Source organism: Chlamydotis macqueenii, chromosome 1 (assembly GCF_036417535.1).
Source record: "Chlamydotis macqueenii isolate bChlMac1 chromosome 1, bChlMac1.mat, whole genome shotgun sequence".
In the NCBI taxonomy this organism is placed as follows: Eukaryota; Metazoa; Chordata; class Aves; order Otidiformes; family Otididae; genus Chlamydotis; species Chlamydotis macqueenii.
This window is the reverse complement of record NC_141556.1, coordinates 59,964,448-59,982,835: the sequence shown is the minus strand read 5'-3', so window position 1 is coordinate 59,982,835 and position 18,388 is coordinate 59,964,448. Positions and strand designations below refer to the sequence as shown.

The 18,388-nt window shown below is 45.6% G+C and overlaps 1 protein-coding gene across 1 annotated transcript; it reads right to left on the bottom strand.

Moving 5' to 3' along the window:
* Positions 1-6,663: 6,663 nt before the first annotated feature.
* On the bottom strand, positions 6,664-17,927 carry RTCB (RNA 2',3'-cyclic phosphate and 5'-OH ligase). Its single transcript, XM_086753836.1, has 12 exons — positions 17,713-17,927; positions 17,475-17,553; positions 16,686-16,753; positions 14,791-14,890; positions 13,580-13,736; positions 12,808-12,964; positions 11,534-11,693; positions 11,032-11,207; positions 10,257-10,445; positions 9,656-9,766; positions 8,840-8,959; positions 6,664-7,767 (listed from the first exon to the last, which is right to left on the bottom strand). The coding sequence occupies exons 1-12, from the start codon at positions 17,803-17,805 to the stop codon at positions 7,660-7,662; spliced, it is 1,518 nt and encodes a 505-aa protein (XP_086609962.1). The 5' UTR covers positions 17,806-17,927; the 3' UTR covers positions 6,664-7,659.
* Between the last annotated feature and the right edge of the window lie 461 nt (positions 17,928-18,388).

The following is an 18,388-nucleotide window of genomic DNA, read 5'->3' as shown; positions in this document are numbered from 1 at the left end:
TGGTCAGCTCCTGGGCATTGCATGGGGTGTGCTGCAGGTTGGAGAGGGTACTTCTGGTCTCTCAGGCTGCCCTCTCAGCACTTCTTGTCCACGTCTCACCCCTCTGCTAGCTTCAGCCTGCTGTCATGCTGTTGTCTCATCTTGCAAAGAGAAGTCAAGGCTGCACATAGACAGAACCACTCAGTGGGGTTTTGTATGCTGGGAACAAGAGGTTGTGTCTTCATCCTCCTTGTGATGGAGACAGAGGGACTCAAACATCCCGATGAACAACCTGACACTCTCTCAGCTTCTGTCCCTTAGCACATGAACGCGTGCAGGTGGTAAAAGCGAGGTGGCACATTTAGCACGTCACACAAGTCTCGGTCCTATATCCTCAAAGCACAGCAAAATATAGGCACATCACTGGCACTGAACTCAAGGTGAGGATCTAGCTGAGAAGCTCTGCTTTGTGGCCAGAGGACTACAAAAAACTTTTGTAAGATTTGCAGTGACTACTTGAAAACTCTAAACAGCTTACAAGCTCTTCTGCTTTCAGTTTAGATTGTGACAGGAATCAACCCATCCCTCCAGCAGTGCCAGAAGTCACAGAAGAAGACAGGCACGCAGGGCTGCTGCACGACTGCGGGGCTGGCGCTGAGCATGGGACAGCCAGGGCCAAGCTCTGCGGAGAGGTACTGCCCTGCTCAGCAGAGCTTGTAGGTGCAGAAGGAGATGGTCCCTGAGTCAGAGCTCAGTATTTAAATAGGAAATATTGAAAAAAGCTGAGAGGAAAAGAAGTTATTTTTATCTCCGTTTGCAGATAGGGCACCAAGACATAGGAAGATGAAATGACTTGGTACAGGCTGGACAAGTCTGTGGTGGATGAGAGCACGGAAAGCTGCTCTCTGGAGATGTCCCCGAATGCCTCAGCCTTATGCTGAACTTTTCTCTCCAGGAACCTGTCTGTGACAGAGTATTCACTTTCTGCCAGAGGAAAAAGGAGGAAAGGAGACAGCAGTGGTGCTCTTGGCTGCTATTGATAATCATCAAATAGTTTGAATTCCTGTCTGAGAGACAAGGAAACGAGTATTCGCCTCACAGACAAGGCTTCGTGTTTCTCAATCAAGATAAAAGTTCTGCCTCATCCACTGACCATTAATGGAAGAGCTCGCGGGGTCTGGCAGGAAGGGCAGCCAGAAGCCTGCGTGTCTCCTGAACTGTCGGGATTTGTGGAGGCCTTGCCCAGGTTGCCTGCAGCCCTGGGACTGCGGTGTGGAGTGATGAGGGGAGCAGAAGGGACAAGCCCTCTCCAGAACAGCACACAGGTCCTGGCATGGCACGCCACGTGCCTCTGAGCAAAGGTCTCCCTCCCTGTTCACCCCTCCGAGGGACGGCCGGCTGCCCTACGGGCACTGCAGCCCCCCAAGACCCCTTCCCTGGGAGGGGATTCTGTGTCATGGAGGTGCCCACTGGGTCTCCTGTGGGGAGGAGAGCACCCAGCGCTGCCTGAACAGCCCTGCCTACACCCAAAAGTTCCCTCCTGCCAGCACAGCCCCACATCTCAGGCTGGGCAAAGAGGTTTCCACAGGTGGAGAGGTTTCACTTCCACCTCAGTCTCCCCACCACGGATGGGCTTCGGCCCTGCAGACACGCACAGGCTCGTGTTGGGAAGGAGATGGACAAAGTCCTGTCTGGGCTAGACTCAAAATACATAGATACTCAAAATGGGGAAGAAAATACTCAAAATACTAAAAAAAAAAAAATCAAAATGGAGAAGAAAGTGCTCGTCATGGTCCTTTCTGTATCCACCTGATTAAAAAAAGACCCTCTATGATAGGTGAATGGAGAAAATCTCTTTAGCAACAGCTACAGTATAAATACCCTGCAGGGAAAAAAATAATTTACAGTAATACTTTTTTCTTCCTTATCCAAGAAGTGGTTAAGGATTTGGCAGGGAAACAGTGGAGGAACTGATCAGCCTACCTGTGATTTTAAAGCTTGATAACTTGTGAATGCCGCAAATTTATAGACCAACAATAATAAGTGTTAATAAAAAATAAAACAACCAGCTTGCTTTTTTTTTTTTAAGATTAGAAGTGCAAACAGGATACAATTCTTAAAAGGCAAGAGCTGGGTAATCAGGTGATTTATCGGCAAGGCATTCCTCCAGCTGGGAAACCCATCCTTTCCTTCTGCCTGGAACTGGAAAAAGGGTAACAAAAAGTTACAGAATTTTATTATTTTTTGGCAGCACCACCTGCAGTCTGTTACCTGAGGACTGAAACAGAAACAAAGTGGGGCACTGGTACCCCGAGACCTGGCTGCTGTAACCCGAAGGGCTCATGGTTGCTTGCCACAGGGGGATGGATACTGCTGCCCACAGGGCCTGGGGAGGTTTTGGTGGCTGGTCCATGACCTGCCCTCTGCCCTGGAGGATGAAGGGCAACAATATGGGGCAGAAGCACGCTTGGATGCTCGTGCTGATGTAGAAGAGCTAAGGCCAAGCTGTATGCAATCCCTCATACAATACAGGCTAGGCAGGGTTCAGAGATCCTCCTCCATTATTCCAAGTACTGTATTTGCTTGCTTTTCATCTCCCTCCTTTCTCCCTTAAATTTTGTCATAAAATCCTAACGTCTTGTCCTCCAGTGTGTATATTCACAACTGCCGGCAGGCTGCTGTTCTCCCTGGGCGGCTCTTCCCTACGAGCATGCTCAGGTTTGATAATCTCCTCTGGCTTAATTGACTCAGGTAATAAGCTTGGGCTTGGACCTTACCACACACACGCACCCACTGCCACATCTTCCCCTACAGCAGCTGCACCCCTCCCTCCCCTTGGGTGCCCGTGGGGCCCACTCCCGGTCTATTTTTTCATCCCCTCCTGACAGATAGCAAGGGAACAGGTTCCCTGGGTTTGCACTTCACAAGGATAAGCAGAAAGCCCAGCCTACCCGACTTCCCACACTACGTTGGCTCGCTGGGTCTGAAAATGGAAAGAGCCTGGGCTCCCACCTTGCTTCCCTGACACGAGGCACAGCTTGTTAAGGGGAAAAAAAAAAAAAGGATGGGTGCCTCAGTTTCTTCAGGCACTGAGGGAAGGAAGAAAGGAGGAAAATGTTTTCCCCCTTCCAACCACCTGCTGGGCAAAGCTGAGCCTAAGCAGGAGGCAGGGTGCTGGCTGTAGCTCAGCTGGACTGGGGGAATGGGGAGAACAGCAATCCAGGCTGCCCTGGCTCCTCTTTTTAGGAACAGGCTCCATCACAAGGCTAGCTCAAACACCTCAGTATCAAAGGGAGCACAGCCCAGCCCCTGCGTGTCTTCTGCTAAGCTAGTAAACGTTAGATTAAGTGTTGGCAGATGACTCAATTTCCCTTTCTTGGTCCTTATCTGCAATTAAGAATAGTGATTATTTTGGTTTCTGAACTCTATATACAAGGTGAACCAAACCAGTCTCCTGGGTTTCGGGAATGGGGGCACCGTAAGGTGGGGGTGTGCTCACCACCACAAAAGCCAGCAGCCGCAGCTGAGGCTGGGGATTGCTTGGTCAGTGCCTGAGGACGCAGAGTTGCACAACTGCCCCAAGGGGTTCAGGGGCTTTTCTCTGCCCTCAACTCACATACCACTCGGCACTCCCCCCGCTGCTGGGAATGATCCCCACTTTATTAAAAACCAGAAATTAAAAACCCACCAGAAAACAGCATAATGAGTGATGTTTTCTGGGAGCCAGGAGGTTACAGTCTTCCCTAAGCACCTGTGCCCAGCATTGCCCTGGCTGGGGAGCTGCAGAACGCTTGCTTTTCTGCCATACGCCTCCCACTGCCACCGCTCCAGGCAGAAAAGCACAGGCACTGGTGATCAAAACCCCTCATGCTAGGACAGGGCTCAGTGTGCCAGGTACAGGCAGGGCCCACTGCTTAATTGAAGCCTTCCTTCTGCAAGCAGAGGAGCGTGTTGGCACATGCAGCAGGAGGGATATTGCTTTGTCTGATTGCTTTGAAGACTGGGGGGGCGGAGGGAGAAGAGAAGAGGCCAGTTAAGTGTGTTTATGTTTGAGAGGAACAAAGGAGAGCGGAGGAGAGGCCGGGGGTGCCTGCGCCAGAGATGTGTCAGAGATCACTTGTTCCTCCTGGGCCAGAACACCAGCCTGAGACCACCAGCGGAGGAGGAAGCGGGGTGTGTGTGTGGAGCCGTGTTTAAAGAAGGGAGAGGAAAGATAGAGCAGAGAAAAAAACTCCAGAGAGACTTAGGATGGTGATAAACATGTCACAGGTTAGATACCGGGCTCCCAACTAGCAGGATGTGCAATACAGCACAAATACATCACAGCAGATAGCACTGCAAGCACGTACCTTGCTGGGTCCTGGTTTTCCTTGGGGAAGGCTTAGTTAAGGAAGCTAGTGAGTACACACATCCGAGTTTAACCAAAGGAAGAGGAGGTGCCCGTCAGCTTTCCCCCAGCTCTGCTATCCATTATGGCAAATGAAGCACAGGCCCCCCAGTTTGCAACACTACTGAGAAAACTGCCTTCCTGGGGGGCTGTCACACCCAAGGGCTGGGTGCTGCCTCTTCTGCTTCGCACTGCACCCCAGCGAACGGCACCCACCAGCACAGGGGATGCGTTTGGAGGACTCTCAGTGACATCAACCGCCATCAAAAACCCAAAGAGCTTTTCTGTTTGCTATTTAATGCTATGCTCACGGTGATGGGATCAGCACCTGCACAATCCCCTAAGCGCACCACGAACAGTCAGTTCCTGGCAAGGGCGGAAGCGCTTGCCCACGGTCACTGTCTCTGTGAACATGAAGAGAAGGAAGATGCCACCACGAGAGGTGAGCCTTCTACTTCCCAGAGGCAGTAGCTCTGTTTTGGCAGGTTAAATTTGTAAGTTAAACCATCTCGTTCTCAAGCAGAGAGTAAGATAAAGGCAGTGAGCTATCTGTTCTCGCTAAAAAAAAGCCTGCATCCAAGGACTGGCTTTACTGCACTGGCTGAAGGCAGACTTAATGCAGATACCCTGTGCCTCAAGGCCAACAAACCTGCTGCAGGTCATCATACAGATCACTGAATCGACTACAGTTAGGCAGGGAATAGATGAGTGTGCAACAGCTCCAGGGGTGCGGTGTAGACCTGGACCTTCTATCTGCGGTTTTCTACCAAAAAAAAAAAAAAGGAAGAAAAACAGACCCTAACACTCATTCACCAAAGCTTTTTCAGTCTTCTGGGGAAGGGAGGGAAGTACATCATACCTTAACAGATATTTCTGAATTCTCAGTAACCTTTCAGTAGCCTTCCATGGAAGCAGAGATGGTTGAATAACCACATTGGCTCTTTGGTGTTATCAAGATGCTTCTGCAGATCCATCTGTATTTCAGCATATGAATTTTAATACTGCATGCCTCCCCTACCTATCATTTTTTAAGATTTATCTTTTAAAATTCAGATTATAAAAAGCTAGTGGACAGCCCTACTTGGGAAAAAAAAAAAAAAGACAGATGAATTAGAAGAACGTCCAGGTTTAAACAAAGAACTAGGAGACACCTTACATTTTTACTCTCACTTTTTTTTTTAGGTGGTTAGGAAACCAGCACTCTCATCCACACAGCACAACATGTAACTAGAACTAGTATTAGATTTGCAACAGGAAATCAAAATTGACAGCACTTCTTGCATTCTTTAATGTTAATACCTGAACTCTGATGATCAGAAGAGGCTTAAGGCATGCATATGAGAGCACCTCTGTGGTACACAGGATTTCTGCGTGTTGTAAAAAACCTTGAATTTGTCTCTTAATGGCAATGGTAGGTGAATGTTGAAAGAACTGTGTTTGAAAAATGCTTCTTTATTTTTAAAATGTGAATGTTTTACGGGTTCCCTTGCATTCCACATCAGAGAGTCTGAAATATTTACAGACTGAAACTTCTGCATGGAACATGCACTTCTGCAGAAGATTTGAGACCAACAATTTGTCTTTCAGTTACTGGAGACTAATTCACATTTCTAAGTGAAATTATTTTTGTTTGAAATTCAGCAAGTCTGTCTCAGACCTCAAAGATCGCAATCTGGAACAAGTCCACTGGAGAAAGCAGAGGAAAAGAAGAAACTGTCTTTCAAGTCAGACTCGCAAGGACTCACAGCAGTGACTATTACTGCACATGCTGCTTCAGAACCTGCAGCAAATAATTTGAACTTAAGAAAGCAGTAAGCACAAAGTGATTAAGACAGTAGAATGCCTTTACGCCTCCTGCGATCAACAGGTTTCAGCTAAGATCCTAAACTTAAAGGGATGTTTCATCAAAAGGCACTCGAGTCCATCAATCACAATCTGCTCCTTTTACATGAGTCCCTGGCAGGGCTCCACTTTTCCTTTGGGGTTTTATTTTCCTCCAACCGCCCTCTTGTGTTTGCATACAGGCAAGCTCCATCCCCTATCCAGTGAGGTAAACCCGGCAGGCCCTGAGAAAGATAAATCGTAGCTATCACACTCTCATCATAACCAAGCTGAGAAAACAGCACTGCATTGCCCTTCTCTTGTATCCTGCAAGAAATTCTGTCATCTGCACATTTCTTTGCAAGATCCATCAGCTGAAGTCACAAAATGTGATGGGTTTCAAGCTCATATGTGTAGTTAGAAGTGGACAACAGACATTTTAGCCACAGGATACACATGACACAGACACACTGCAGTGTCCATCTTCCCATTTTATTTGTAAATCCCAAAATGATCCAGTGGGAATGGTCAGTCTCCCCTCCAGTCTTGGTTAATAAATGTAAAAGGAACATCAGAAGTCACATCATACTGGGTCTGACCCTGCAATTGGACTCACTTAAATCACAGCTGCAGGACACTGTAAGCAGTATTATCCAATCCAGCTTTTAGATGCTTAGGACTTTGCCAAATGTTGATTAGCACATCTGTAGGTTGTTAAGTCACAACTTTTACTAGGTAAACCAACCCTCTCAAAGCAACATACTCAGTCCTACTAGCATTTCCAGAAGACTGTGGAACACCTACTTGTACTGAGCCAAGTACACCAGGTGCTCTGTTAAATGGGAGAGGGTTGGGGAAGAGGGGAGGACTATGCCTCAAGCCTAGCTAGTCCCTCTCAACCCAAGCGGGAGACCGCTCCCAACTCCAGATTTCTTACCCAATTGCCACAAAACATGCAACAATATAGACTATGCATAAAGGTAGCTGCAAACAGAGCAACCTCTCCCTGCCCAGAAGCACTATACTCTGCCTATCAGAGTACTTCTATATGTAGAAAGAGCTCCAGGCACGCAGGTGTGGAGACAGCGGGTCTGGTTCATACGCTGTCTTCGCTGATGGAGGGGGTCTTTGCAGCACAGAAATTACTGACAAGTCAGGCAAGCCTGAAGTCCTGCCTGTGGAATCATCAGGCAAATGGGGAAGGGACTGCATAATAAAACCCAAGACTTACTTATTTCTTTGCCCCTTCCTCACAAGAAAAGAGCACCATGTAACAAGGAAGCAGGGGGAGGGGGCATAATTATGCCTAGGAGTGGTTGAAAATAGGGGTATCCTCAACTGTTGTGTTTCCAGAACATGGATGTGATCTCTGAGCATCCTACAGAGTCCAAGAGGTGTGGGAAGATGATGGTTCTAGTCAGTTTTGCGTAAGGCCTGGAGATGTCGGTGCATTTCTGATGCCTTGTCAGTTCCTAGCCTTTTATAACAGCAATAGGTCTCAGTTTAATGGCTTTCTTGCTGATGCCAGCTGCATGGCAGGTGTTAACCACATCTGTCACATTCTTGTAAGACTCTGGTGCCTGCAGGGGGAAGAGAGGGGAGAAAAAAAAAAAATAAACAACTCAAAGTCACAGGAAGTTAGATGTAGGTTTTTGATAACCCCTCTTCTCTTTGCAAAAATAGAATCATATGAATTGAGGGTGTAGAAGTAGGTGAACATATTGACAATTTGGCCACCTTACATATCCAGGAAATCGATGAGAAACTTAGCTTTCCAAATAAGCTTTCACCGTATTTCAAATAAAATACTAGCTACTTTGGTTCACTTTTCCCTATATTGTCAGATAATCCAGTCCACAAATATACAAGAATGTCAAGCCTCATTATCTGGCAGGAAGTCACTCCAACTCCCTCCTTACAGATAGCCTTTAAGATTTATCTTCACTGCCCCTTAGTGACAGGAATCAGGGTTGAACTCTAGAGCTTCTCCCTCCAGCATTCTGACAAGGAAGCTGCTCTTCAGTAGAGATTCTAATGCGATCAACATGTTTGTACAACACCAACACCCATAACAGCATAGTTCCAAGTGATTAACATGCTTCTATGAGTGAGGTTATAAACAGAAAAAACATTCTATCATGTTAATGCAGAGGAACTGGAAGTCATTCAGAATTTTATAGCCATTCAGAGTTCTCTTCTAGCTGAGCAAATATAGGAATTCATCTTAAAAGAGGCAGATCTCTCATACACTGCTAATAATTTATATGGCAGCTGCAGTGTAAAGTAAGTTTAAAGCTGAGAGAACATAATTCAAGAAGACAATCCATAAAACATAAGTACTTTTGTGATGCTCACACAAGGACTTCTCAGAGTTAACAGTAATTATCCCTATTGCCAGGCAGAAGAGGAAAAAAACTACATCCCTCAAAACCTGTCAAACTGGCATCTCCCCTTTCAGCAGGATTTTAGGGACAGGGAAGACTTCGCATTATTTTCCAAAAGATTGCATAGCTCTATCAGAAACTACGCAAGCTGTATATTTGGAGTACTAGTGACCATTTAGCAATGTCCAAAAAGTTAAGTCAGGGAGGGTCATTCAGCTAAGGAGCAAGACTCCCTTTTCCCTTTCAGATAATGAAGTATTAAACTCACCTCTTCCATGACCAGTTTGGGAGAAGCAACACGGATGGCAATGCCCATGTCAGCCAGCTTGTCCAATACATCCTGGAAGTCCAAGTTACGTCGAGATTTGGCTCGAGATAGTGCACGACCCTAGACAGCAGTTTTGTTAGTTATATTTTTTGTAGAGTTATTTTTTTCCAAACTGCTTTCTTATTAAAGAAAAACATTATTGCATTATAAGTAAACACAGAAGGTTGAAAGCACAGACTTCAGTAAGGCACACAACGGGAAACTAATTTAGACTTTAGGTGATGGGCTTCTGCAAAATCCCACATCTGGAACAATGGCTAGGAAAGTTCCATGTGCATAACATACTAGTCTGCAAGTGTCCAAACCACTTATCAGACAGTGCTCAGGAGTCTGAGTTTTACTGGAAGCTAGCTATCTTCCTCAACCAATCATCCTGTCTCATGCTGTAAATAACAGGAGGAAACACCTTCTTCTAACTACCGAGGAGTTTTATACAGACAGCCTCAGCACAGTTAGTCCTTCTTGTAAGCTCAGAGATATCAGAATTTAGTAAAAGGAGCTCATTCTCCACATCATCATCTCAACATCTGCCTTGTATAAAGCAGCACCCCCTAAATTTTCTGCAGTAGTAGCCAAAACAAAGCGACAGAGGACTTCTAGTTTCCCATCCTCCTGGGCTGTGATTACTGTGGCAAGGCTACCTCTCTACTTCTATGACCGATAGATGAATCACACACTGGGAGACCCTTGAACAACCTTGTTCTCTGGATGACAGTCCCAATTCCAATCCCTTCCTGAAATAACTTTTTGACTTACAGCTCCATGGCAAGTAGTTCCAAAGGTCTCAGTCATGCCTTGCTCTGTGCCAGTAAGAACATAGCTACAGGTGCCCATAGTCCCACCAATCAAAACAGGCTGTCCAGTCAGCTGTGGATGCAAACAAGTGTTAATTCACCAAGAAAAAGCCTAAAAACCTCATTCTTAGTAAAAATCTGAGAGGAACTGTATCTCTAGAAAAGAAGGTCAGGTTCACGTTCCCTCAGAGCACCCCTGCTTGCCTCAGGTGCCTGGTATCAGGGATTCTGGAGAACTAACTGCACTGAAAGACACAGACCAGCAGATCAAAAGACTTGTGTCCAACAGAGAGACAAGGCAAATCACTGAAGCCTGTCCTAAGTATGAAACACTTCTTTTCCTTCATGATTTTCCAACCATTGTGGGTGTGGAGCAGAAGAGGGAGCTCAGTGTCCCAAAGATCTAACACACAGACAAGCAGAATATTGTCATCCTGCTAGGGTTCCAGTGCTTTTAGCTCAAAAAAGGAACTTGGAGCATTTAAATCTCTGCTAGCGACCCTAAAATAGTCTGATTCATCCAGAATTCTCTCCTGATTTCCTTCTCTCACAGCTAAACTTACTTGATAATCGACAGCAATAAGAGGATGGTGAGGAGGGAAGGCCCTGGTTGATCCTTTTCTGTGAACCAGCAGAGTCCGCTCCTTTCCATCCACTACATGTTGCTCCACTTTGGCAATGTTGTGAGATACATCATAGATAACATGCATATCAAGGTCATCTGGGGTTGTGTTGAAGACTTTGGCAAAGGCCTAAAAAGAGAGCAAATCAGGATGTCAAATTCAAGAAGATAAATCTTTCACATGTACAGAGCAGTTATAATATTTTTAGGAATTAAGAGGAAAAAATTTGCTTGAAAGTATTTCTTACTGATAAGGCAGTGACATAAACACCTGCCATGGCACGTAAGAAACTTCAGGCAAATTCAGCCACAATGGAACTGAATGCAACAGTTCCGGGTGTGACAGAATTGGACTGTCTAGATTGTTTGTCTGCCCACTGCCAGCTTTAATGCTGGAATTCAGTCAGAGATCAACTAGAAAAATTTTTGCAACTCTGAAAAGATAGCTTCAGTAATGTAAAAATAATTTTCTGGTATCCTCTTCTTCCAGTTCAAGGGATTTTTAAGTGGCTTCTGCAAGTACAATCCAGTGATGTTGAGAGGTTTCAGATGGATTGCCAGGTCTGCAGCTTTGTGTAAGTTTCTTCAGAAAACACAGTTTAAGAAGCACAAAAATGAAAGTTACGTTAAATACTGCAGCTACTCTGTGTTCCACATGTCTGGGATAAAGCAGATGTCTACCAAAATACTTGCATCAGAGACAACTCTGCTCCTACCTGTCTTGTTAGAAAAGTCATAGAAGAGCGGTTGACCCATGCATAGTTTCCAGCAGCTGCCATTCCCTTCAAGTAATCCTGTCCCTCTGCAGAGGCAATCCTGGCACATGCCAGCTGGCGATCATTCACTATGATTTTGTCCCGTTTCATAGCTTTTTCCATAGCCACCAATGCATCTGGTAAATAAACACAGTAAGTCCAAATAACTTCTTAATTTTGTTTCAAATTGGCAAGATTAATATGGGTGTCTATAATTTATATTCTAAAACAAAACTCATCTGTCCGATGGTCAAACCTACAGCTTCTTCTCAAATGCAAAAGCAAATCTGTGGCAGAACATTATCAACTGTTTGCAAACAGACAACCCTTGTCAAGGCAACTCAGAACAGACTCAGCCGTTACACTATCAGAAATGCTCTTTGCTGTTGGAGTTTACTGTCAATGACAAGACCGTGCTGAAGAGTTTGCTTCACTCCATGTACCTACGCCAGTCAGATCATACCTGTGGCAACTTGGTGGCCCAGTCCCCTGCTGCCACTGTGGATCATCACGCACACCTGCCCTTTGTGGTCGATGCCCATCTTCCTGGCAGCATACTCGTTGTAAATGTCATCCACAACCTGGATCTCGGCATAATGATTTCCTGCGCCCAGGGTCCCCAGCTGCCAATCACAACACACTGATGAGACAATGCTAGTAAAACAGCCTCTGGGAGCACAGGGGAGAGCTATGGGGATATGGGCAATATGAAAAACTGCTACAGCAAGGTTTTGGTTTTACCAAACCTTTTTGAGGAAAAAAAATCAAAGTCATATAAACTGAAAGGAAGTAGAACACAGTAGCATCATCACTGTCCTCTTTGTTTGGATTTTTAACTATTTTTTACTGTTGGAACAAGACTGCAATTAAACAAAAGGACCAGGATTTACAGACCGTGCTGCCACTTTTTTCCAACTTACTTAGGCCTATTTGAAAGACGGGAAGAGTACAGAATACCAAGAATTCATTTTCAATTTGTATAGACAAGCCAGACATATAGTCTTATACTTGGTTATAACTTTACAAGGATGTTGCAACATCCTGTTAATTAGGTACTTCCAACCTTTCAGTAGATTAAAGTAAGATATTCAATTTCCAAGCCCAATTTTTTTCCAACTTCATAACAGGTGATCACTTATTTGCAAGGCAAATGCGAAAACTGAGGACATAAGATTATTTTCAGGTTAGAATGCTGTAATATTGCAGCACCACAATTCATAAGACTCAAGAAGTCATATAAAAGAAAGCTTTACAAGTGGTAGCATTAGTATGGCAATTTCAGAAGTATTGCACCCAAAGCATTGAGACATTGTGTATAGAAACTAAATCAACCCTTGAACTGTTATTCAAAGCTATGGGCTAGTTCTATTTATTATGATAACCTTTCTCGCCCTGCTATTAATTTGCTGGGCAAACAAGGAGAAAAGTTGCAGAATAACTTGCCTGTCTCTTAAAAACAAAACAACATCTGGATGGGGAAATGCCACCAAACATGAATTCCAATACTAGGTGTTAATTGATGAAAAACTGACGGCCCCAGGGACCTTTGGTGTGCCCAGTATCGTTTTCCTCTGTTAAAGTTCTGTCAATAATTATTCAGAAATGGCCCCACCCTTTCCATGTGCCCAGAAATGCTAGGCAGAGTTTAAAGAACAGATGCAAAATTAGAGAACTACATGCTAACCTATACATTTCAACCCTGGGAGCACTCACAGTCCTCCTGAAACAAAACATTACCTGAGGCAAGCCCCTCTTCTTTGCTCTTGAGGAGACCTTGTTGGGGTCAGCTTGCAGCATTCTTCCATACTCCTCACAGTGCTCCTTGTCCTCCGCCCAGGCATAGCCTTCCCGGAGAGACCAGTCCACACCCATCTCTAGTGCCTCTTCCAAATCCCTGTAATTATCAAACACCTATATAAGTATTACCCTTAGAAAGCCTCAAAACTCCACTGGATACGGCCCTGAGCAACTTCATGCAACTTTTGTCATTAGATCTGCCTTGCGAGTTAGCCCTCCTTTGTGCAGGGAGTTGGACAAGATGACCTCATGAGATCCCATCCAGCCTAAATTATTCTATGATTTTATGATCAGCTCCCAACTCCCCTAACGAGAAGTCCGACTTCTTAATACTTCATGAAAATCAAGCTCTACAAACATATTCACTTCAGAGAGGTAATTCGTTTTTCCTTTTTGCTGTGTGGGGAATATCCTATTTTCTTTCTCATCCCTTTCAAAAAATACCTTTACATTCATGGAGGTTTTCTGTCAGAAGAAATTAGAACCCTTCAAGAACTTTTAGTTATTTCAGGGTTTTACATGGGGGAAGAAACAGCTGACTTGTGCACTGATGATTATGCCAGTCCTCCTAGTGAGGCACATATGCAGAAAGAATGGAAAGAGGTTTAGAATTGCTTTTTCTTTCTTAAAGTCTCCCACTGATGAATCTTTCATCAAAATAAACACCAGAGATGTCTCCTTGAATGATGTATGCACAAAATCATTCTCTTACTTGGCATTCATGGGGATGACACCTTTGGAGCCAACACCAACAGGAATGTGGTCAAACATAGCCTGGGCAAGCTGCTCCTTCACAGGCTGTACATCACTTTCATCCAAATTTGTACGTAGTAAGCGGACACCACAGTTGATGTCAAATCCGACACCACCTAGAAGCACAGAAAAAGCCATGGAGTTCATAAAATGTGCTGATGGTGAGCACCTGCTGAGTATTCATCTTTATCAGTGTCCCTGCTGACAAGGAGTATATACTGAATGCTGTGATCTTGCACATCCTTTCTGACACAATACTGGGAAAAAAAAGCAGAACTGCATTAACCTTCATTTTAATAGATTTACATGAAGCCTCAGATTTCAAGACCCTCAAAAATGTAGTCTTGTGGAGAAAAACTTGAAAACTCTTAAACTCCTTTTTTTTCAGTCTTGAGCATATACTCTACAGACATAGCTGAACAACTGCCTACAGAGCTCTGTGTTTACAAAGTTGCTTCAGCAAGCAGACAAAGAGAAGCAGATGCAACTATAAAATATACTGTCTTCAGAAAGTAGAGAGGATGTTCCTGTTCTTATGCCTGCCTAAAGGCAGAAGAAAAGTGACAGATCTTAGCATTGCTCCTGGATGTAAGATGTTCTCAAAAGCAAGTCCCTGAAACCATGTCCTTTTTGAATCCTCACTACAATAAATAATAACTAGTTATAATAAGTGATAAATACTTACAAGGAATACTAAACTTCAGTGCTTAGTGTTTTGCTTAACTCTTAGTATTTAATAAAAATAAATATTGCAGGGCAAGGCACAATGTGAAAGACCAATCATGCCACCTTTAGTATGAAAGTTCTAGTATTAACTAGTGTCAGAGTGCGGACAGCATACTAATAGATCTGGGATTTGAGTCAATCAGGAACACTGGAACTGCCTGAAGCAAACCTGAAACATGAATATCATGCTTCATGACAACCACAAAAGCATCTCCAGACCTAGGAGATGCTAGACCTAGGTGTTTTATTAAAAAGATAGACATATTTTAAGGTTACATTTTTAATACAGTGTAGAAATATTCTCAAAAGATATTTTCAAACATTGCTCAAAGAAACAGTAAATTCTTTATCAATCTAGCTAAACCCAAGACCAAAGTCTTGTGCTCTCCCTTCAAAACAAAGGAGTATCACAAGTCCAAGCCAAAAACACAAGGGCATCCTTACCTGGTGAAACCACTGCTTCAGGATCATTCATATCAAAGGCAGCCATGTTGCCAATGGCAAACCCATAGCCAGAATGGACATCTGGAAGGCCTATTGATCTCTGAAGAGAGAATTAAGGAAATTTTAAAGTTTTATGAAACTCTATGCTGCACAGAGTCATTGTGGTTATGCTTGTGGCAGTGGCTGTCACATTTGCAAACAAATATACCAAAAGGAGAATAGATGTTCAGATGTAGATGAAGTAAACAGATCAATTCAGGTAAGTATCTAAATTCCTGCGGTTACAGGACAAACAGTCAAAGAAAGCAGAGAGCAGATCTCACTCTGAAGCAAACATCTGGTGGCTAGTCAGCTGAGAAGCTCTCTTGGCTCTGCTCACCTGATCCCAAGAAAACTCAAGAGGAGCTTAAGCACCTAAACACAGGAATTGTGATCTCAAACTGAATTCTAACCTAGCTTTTTCTTGGACTCAAGAGTCCTTGCATTCAAAACTTAGGCAGGCAATAGCTTATGAGTAGCACTAAGCAGAGACATATGAGTGAAGTTCATCTTTACCAAGTTCCATCTGGAGACACCTGCAATATTTAAATACTGTAAATGTAACAAGGGAAGAGTTCAATGCGACGGAATGGAATCATAAAACAGTCAGCATTTTCCCTTCTTAGCTGTGTCATCGAACGCTGACCAAAGGCTGCACCCTGTAGGCAGGAACAAGTAATCCTTTTAGATGATATCCTGATAGGATAGGACAAGAGAGGAGTTGTGTCATTTTAATTTATAAAATAATTCTTTTCATTGAACTTTTTCATATTACTACTAACTAAAGAAAGCAAGGGCATGCTTCCATGCAGTTCCACAAGTCCAAAGTATAGCTAGCCTGGCAAATATAGATTAAGACACCACAAGCAGTACTCCACAATCTATTTAAGCAAACAAAAAAAAAAGTCCCTAAACCAAGAAAGCTGTTAGAAATTGAACTTTTCACTGTGTGTTAAACTGTTACCATACATGAAAAAGAACAGTACTTTTCAGTGGGATTACGTGCTGCTTCTGCCTCTCCTTACTATCACCAAGAAACCTCTTGGTTTGGAAAGAAAAAAGTGAAGATTTTAACAGAGAGATGATTGTAACATTTCTTCTACAAACTACCAGACAAAATTCCCATTTTAACAGGTTGTTACTAATCTACCTTACTGTCTTTTTGGTTGGCCATTTTAACAGAGCTGCCTTTTACTACAGATAGAAATTCAAAACTTTTGCCAGGTCACCAAGAGAAACAATTAAAAAAAGAAAATTCCATTATTTGTTACTTATTAATATATGCAATATTGAACGCAAAAAAGATCATTTCCACAACGTACTTAGTGCTTCTTGAAAAGTGACCCAGCCTAGTATTTCCCTCCTGCAACATTGTATCTGATGGTTCACTTCCAAAAACGCAGGAGGCGAGGGAAGAGTGTTAAGTGCATGGGAAAGCTCATTACCAGCATTAGGACAGCAACAAATAATACAGATAACAATATCACCTCCTGCTCTCTCCTCACTTCTCCATGCATTCCAGGTCAGCAGAGGCAACTCAAAAACAACAAACAGACAACATGAGCAGTGGGGGAAAGGTGGCTCAAGCAAACTGAAACAGTATAAAGCAATGCTACAAAAGCTTCATGTCAAAGGGCAGTCAATGAAGTAACTGGATAGTTCCCTTTCTGACGACTTAGTTTTACAGCCTGCCGTTGCAGTCGTTCCTTACTCAGAGACAGGCCCCTAACACATACTCTTGTCTCGGAAAGAACTTTGGTTCATACCCCTTCTCACAGTGGAGTCTCTACTTGGAAGGTAATAATCCTTGGCAAACAAGAACAGAAAAAGAGCAAGTTTTCAGAACAATTACTCACATGAACAATGCCGGGTAGTGCAGCCACATTCCCAATCTGTTTCATAGCAGGCAAAAAGCCACCTGCACCTGAAAAAAAAGAAAAACAAAAAGGTAAGTAATCTTATAATTTACCATGGTAACCGCAATGAAGAACTTTCTAAAGAGGTTGCTCAAACACTGGCAAATCAAGTCAACCAACACCAAGTATTCTAATCTGGTGATTAACACCTAGCATTATGCACAATCTCCAGTTTCATTAAATGAGGTATTATGCTAAAGTCCTCTGCTGTGTTAGTACCAATGCAGACTGATCTGTGCTAACAACTGAAGTGTGTTACCACCAGCTCAGCTGTCAGGTCTGGATCCAGCTCTGCACAAAACAGAGAGGCTTGGGCTATGGCCCTCACCAAACTAAATGAGACCAAGTATTCAGGGAATGCGCTGGAGCACAGAGGGCAGCCAGCAAGCCTGTGCCCACCCCTCTGATCTGGGCACAGGACACGCTACAGCTGCAAGTGACACCCCTGTGCTGCTCACAGTGGCTGGCAAGGCGTGTGGCTCACAGGCCGCAGTGGCTGGCAAGGTGAAAAAACTCATTCCAGTTTGCTGCCTCTCCAGACCCACCAGCCGGGACATGCACCCAGCCCACCCCCACCTCTCCTGCTACACTCCGGTCCCTTCAGGGCCCGTGGACAGCGTGGTGTGGAGCCGGGCACTCAGTGAGGGCTCCGAGGCCGTGGTAAGGAGCGTGTGAAGACCCCTCTGGGGTCGGAGGGCCGAGCCCCGCTCCCCCTCCCCGCGGACGCACCTCCTCCGCGGCAGGCGTTGCGCAGCTCCTCGAACATCAGTTTCTCCAGGGGGTCGTTCACGTAGAAAACGCCTTCCACCTGCGGGGAGAGCTGTCAGAGCGGCCGGCACCAGGCTGGGGCTGTGGCCAGCACCGTGCCGGACGGACCCCCGTCCCCTTCCCCCTCCGCGAGGTGGGCCTCCCCACACCCCCCGGCACCCAAGGCCTCCTCGTTGAGCCCAGCCGCTCCCCAACGCACATGCATGTTGGGCACGAAGCCTTTTTTGATCCGCCAGCAGTTCTTGTCGATCTTGTCCAGGTACTGCAGCTCATCGTTGTAGCTGCGGCTCATGGCGGCGGCGCGCTCGGTCAGCGGCTCCGCTTCAGCACGGCCGCCAGCACCCGGCCAACGGCAGGAACCGACGGCGGCCGCCGAGGGTCAGGCTGCCTCAGTGGCAGCAGGCGGCGTACAAGAGCCGACGAGGGTCAAACTTCTTCCACAAGGTGGGGGGGAGGGGCGCTCTGCGGGGCGGCCGCCGGCGCCCCCTGGCGCCCCGCCGCGGCGCGGCCCTTACTCGGGAGAGGCGGTGCCGCCGCCGGCCGGCTCCGCGCATCCGGCTGGGGCGTCTGAGGGGAGGCGGCTCGGTTCCTTCACCTCCGCGGCTGGTCGGAGGCTCTCACTGGCCCCCCGGCTTGCTTACGCCCTGCCGCTCCCGCACCCCTGCCTCAGGCCGGGCAGGGTGCAAGGCCGCGAGGCCCAGAGATGCAGGGTCGAGCCCCCCGCCGGTCCCCGTGTGCCACAGCCGCCTCCCACGGCACTGGGGCAGCCCGGTCGAGACAGCCGGTACCCGTGGGGCGAGGGCGTGAAGGGGAGTGCAGGCCTGGGCCGTGCTGCCGTGAAGGAAGTGGAGTTTCATAGAATCATAGAATGGTTT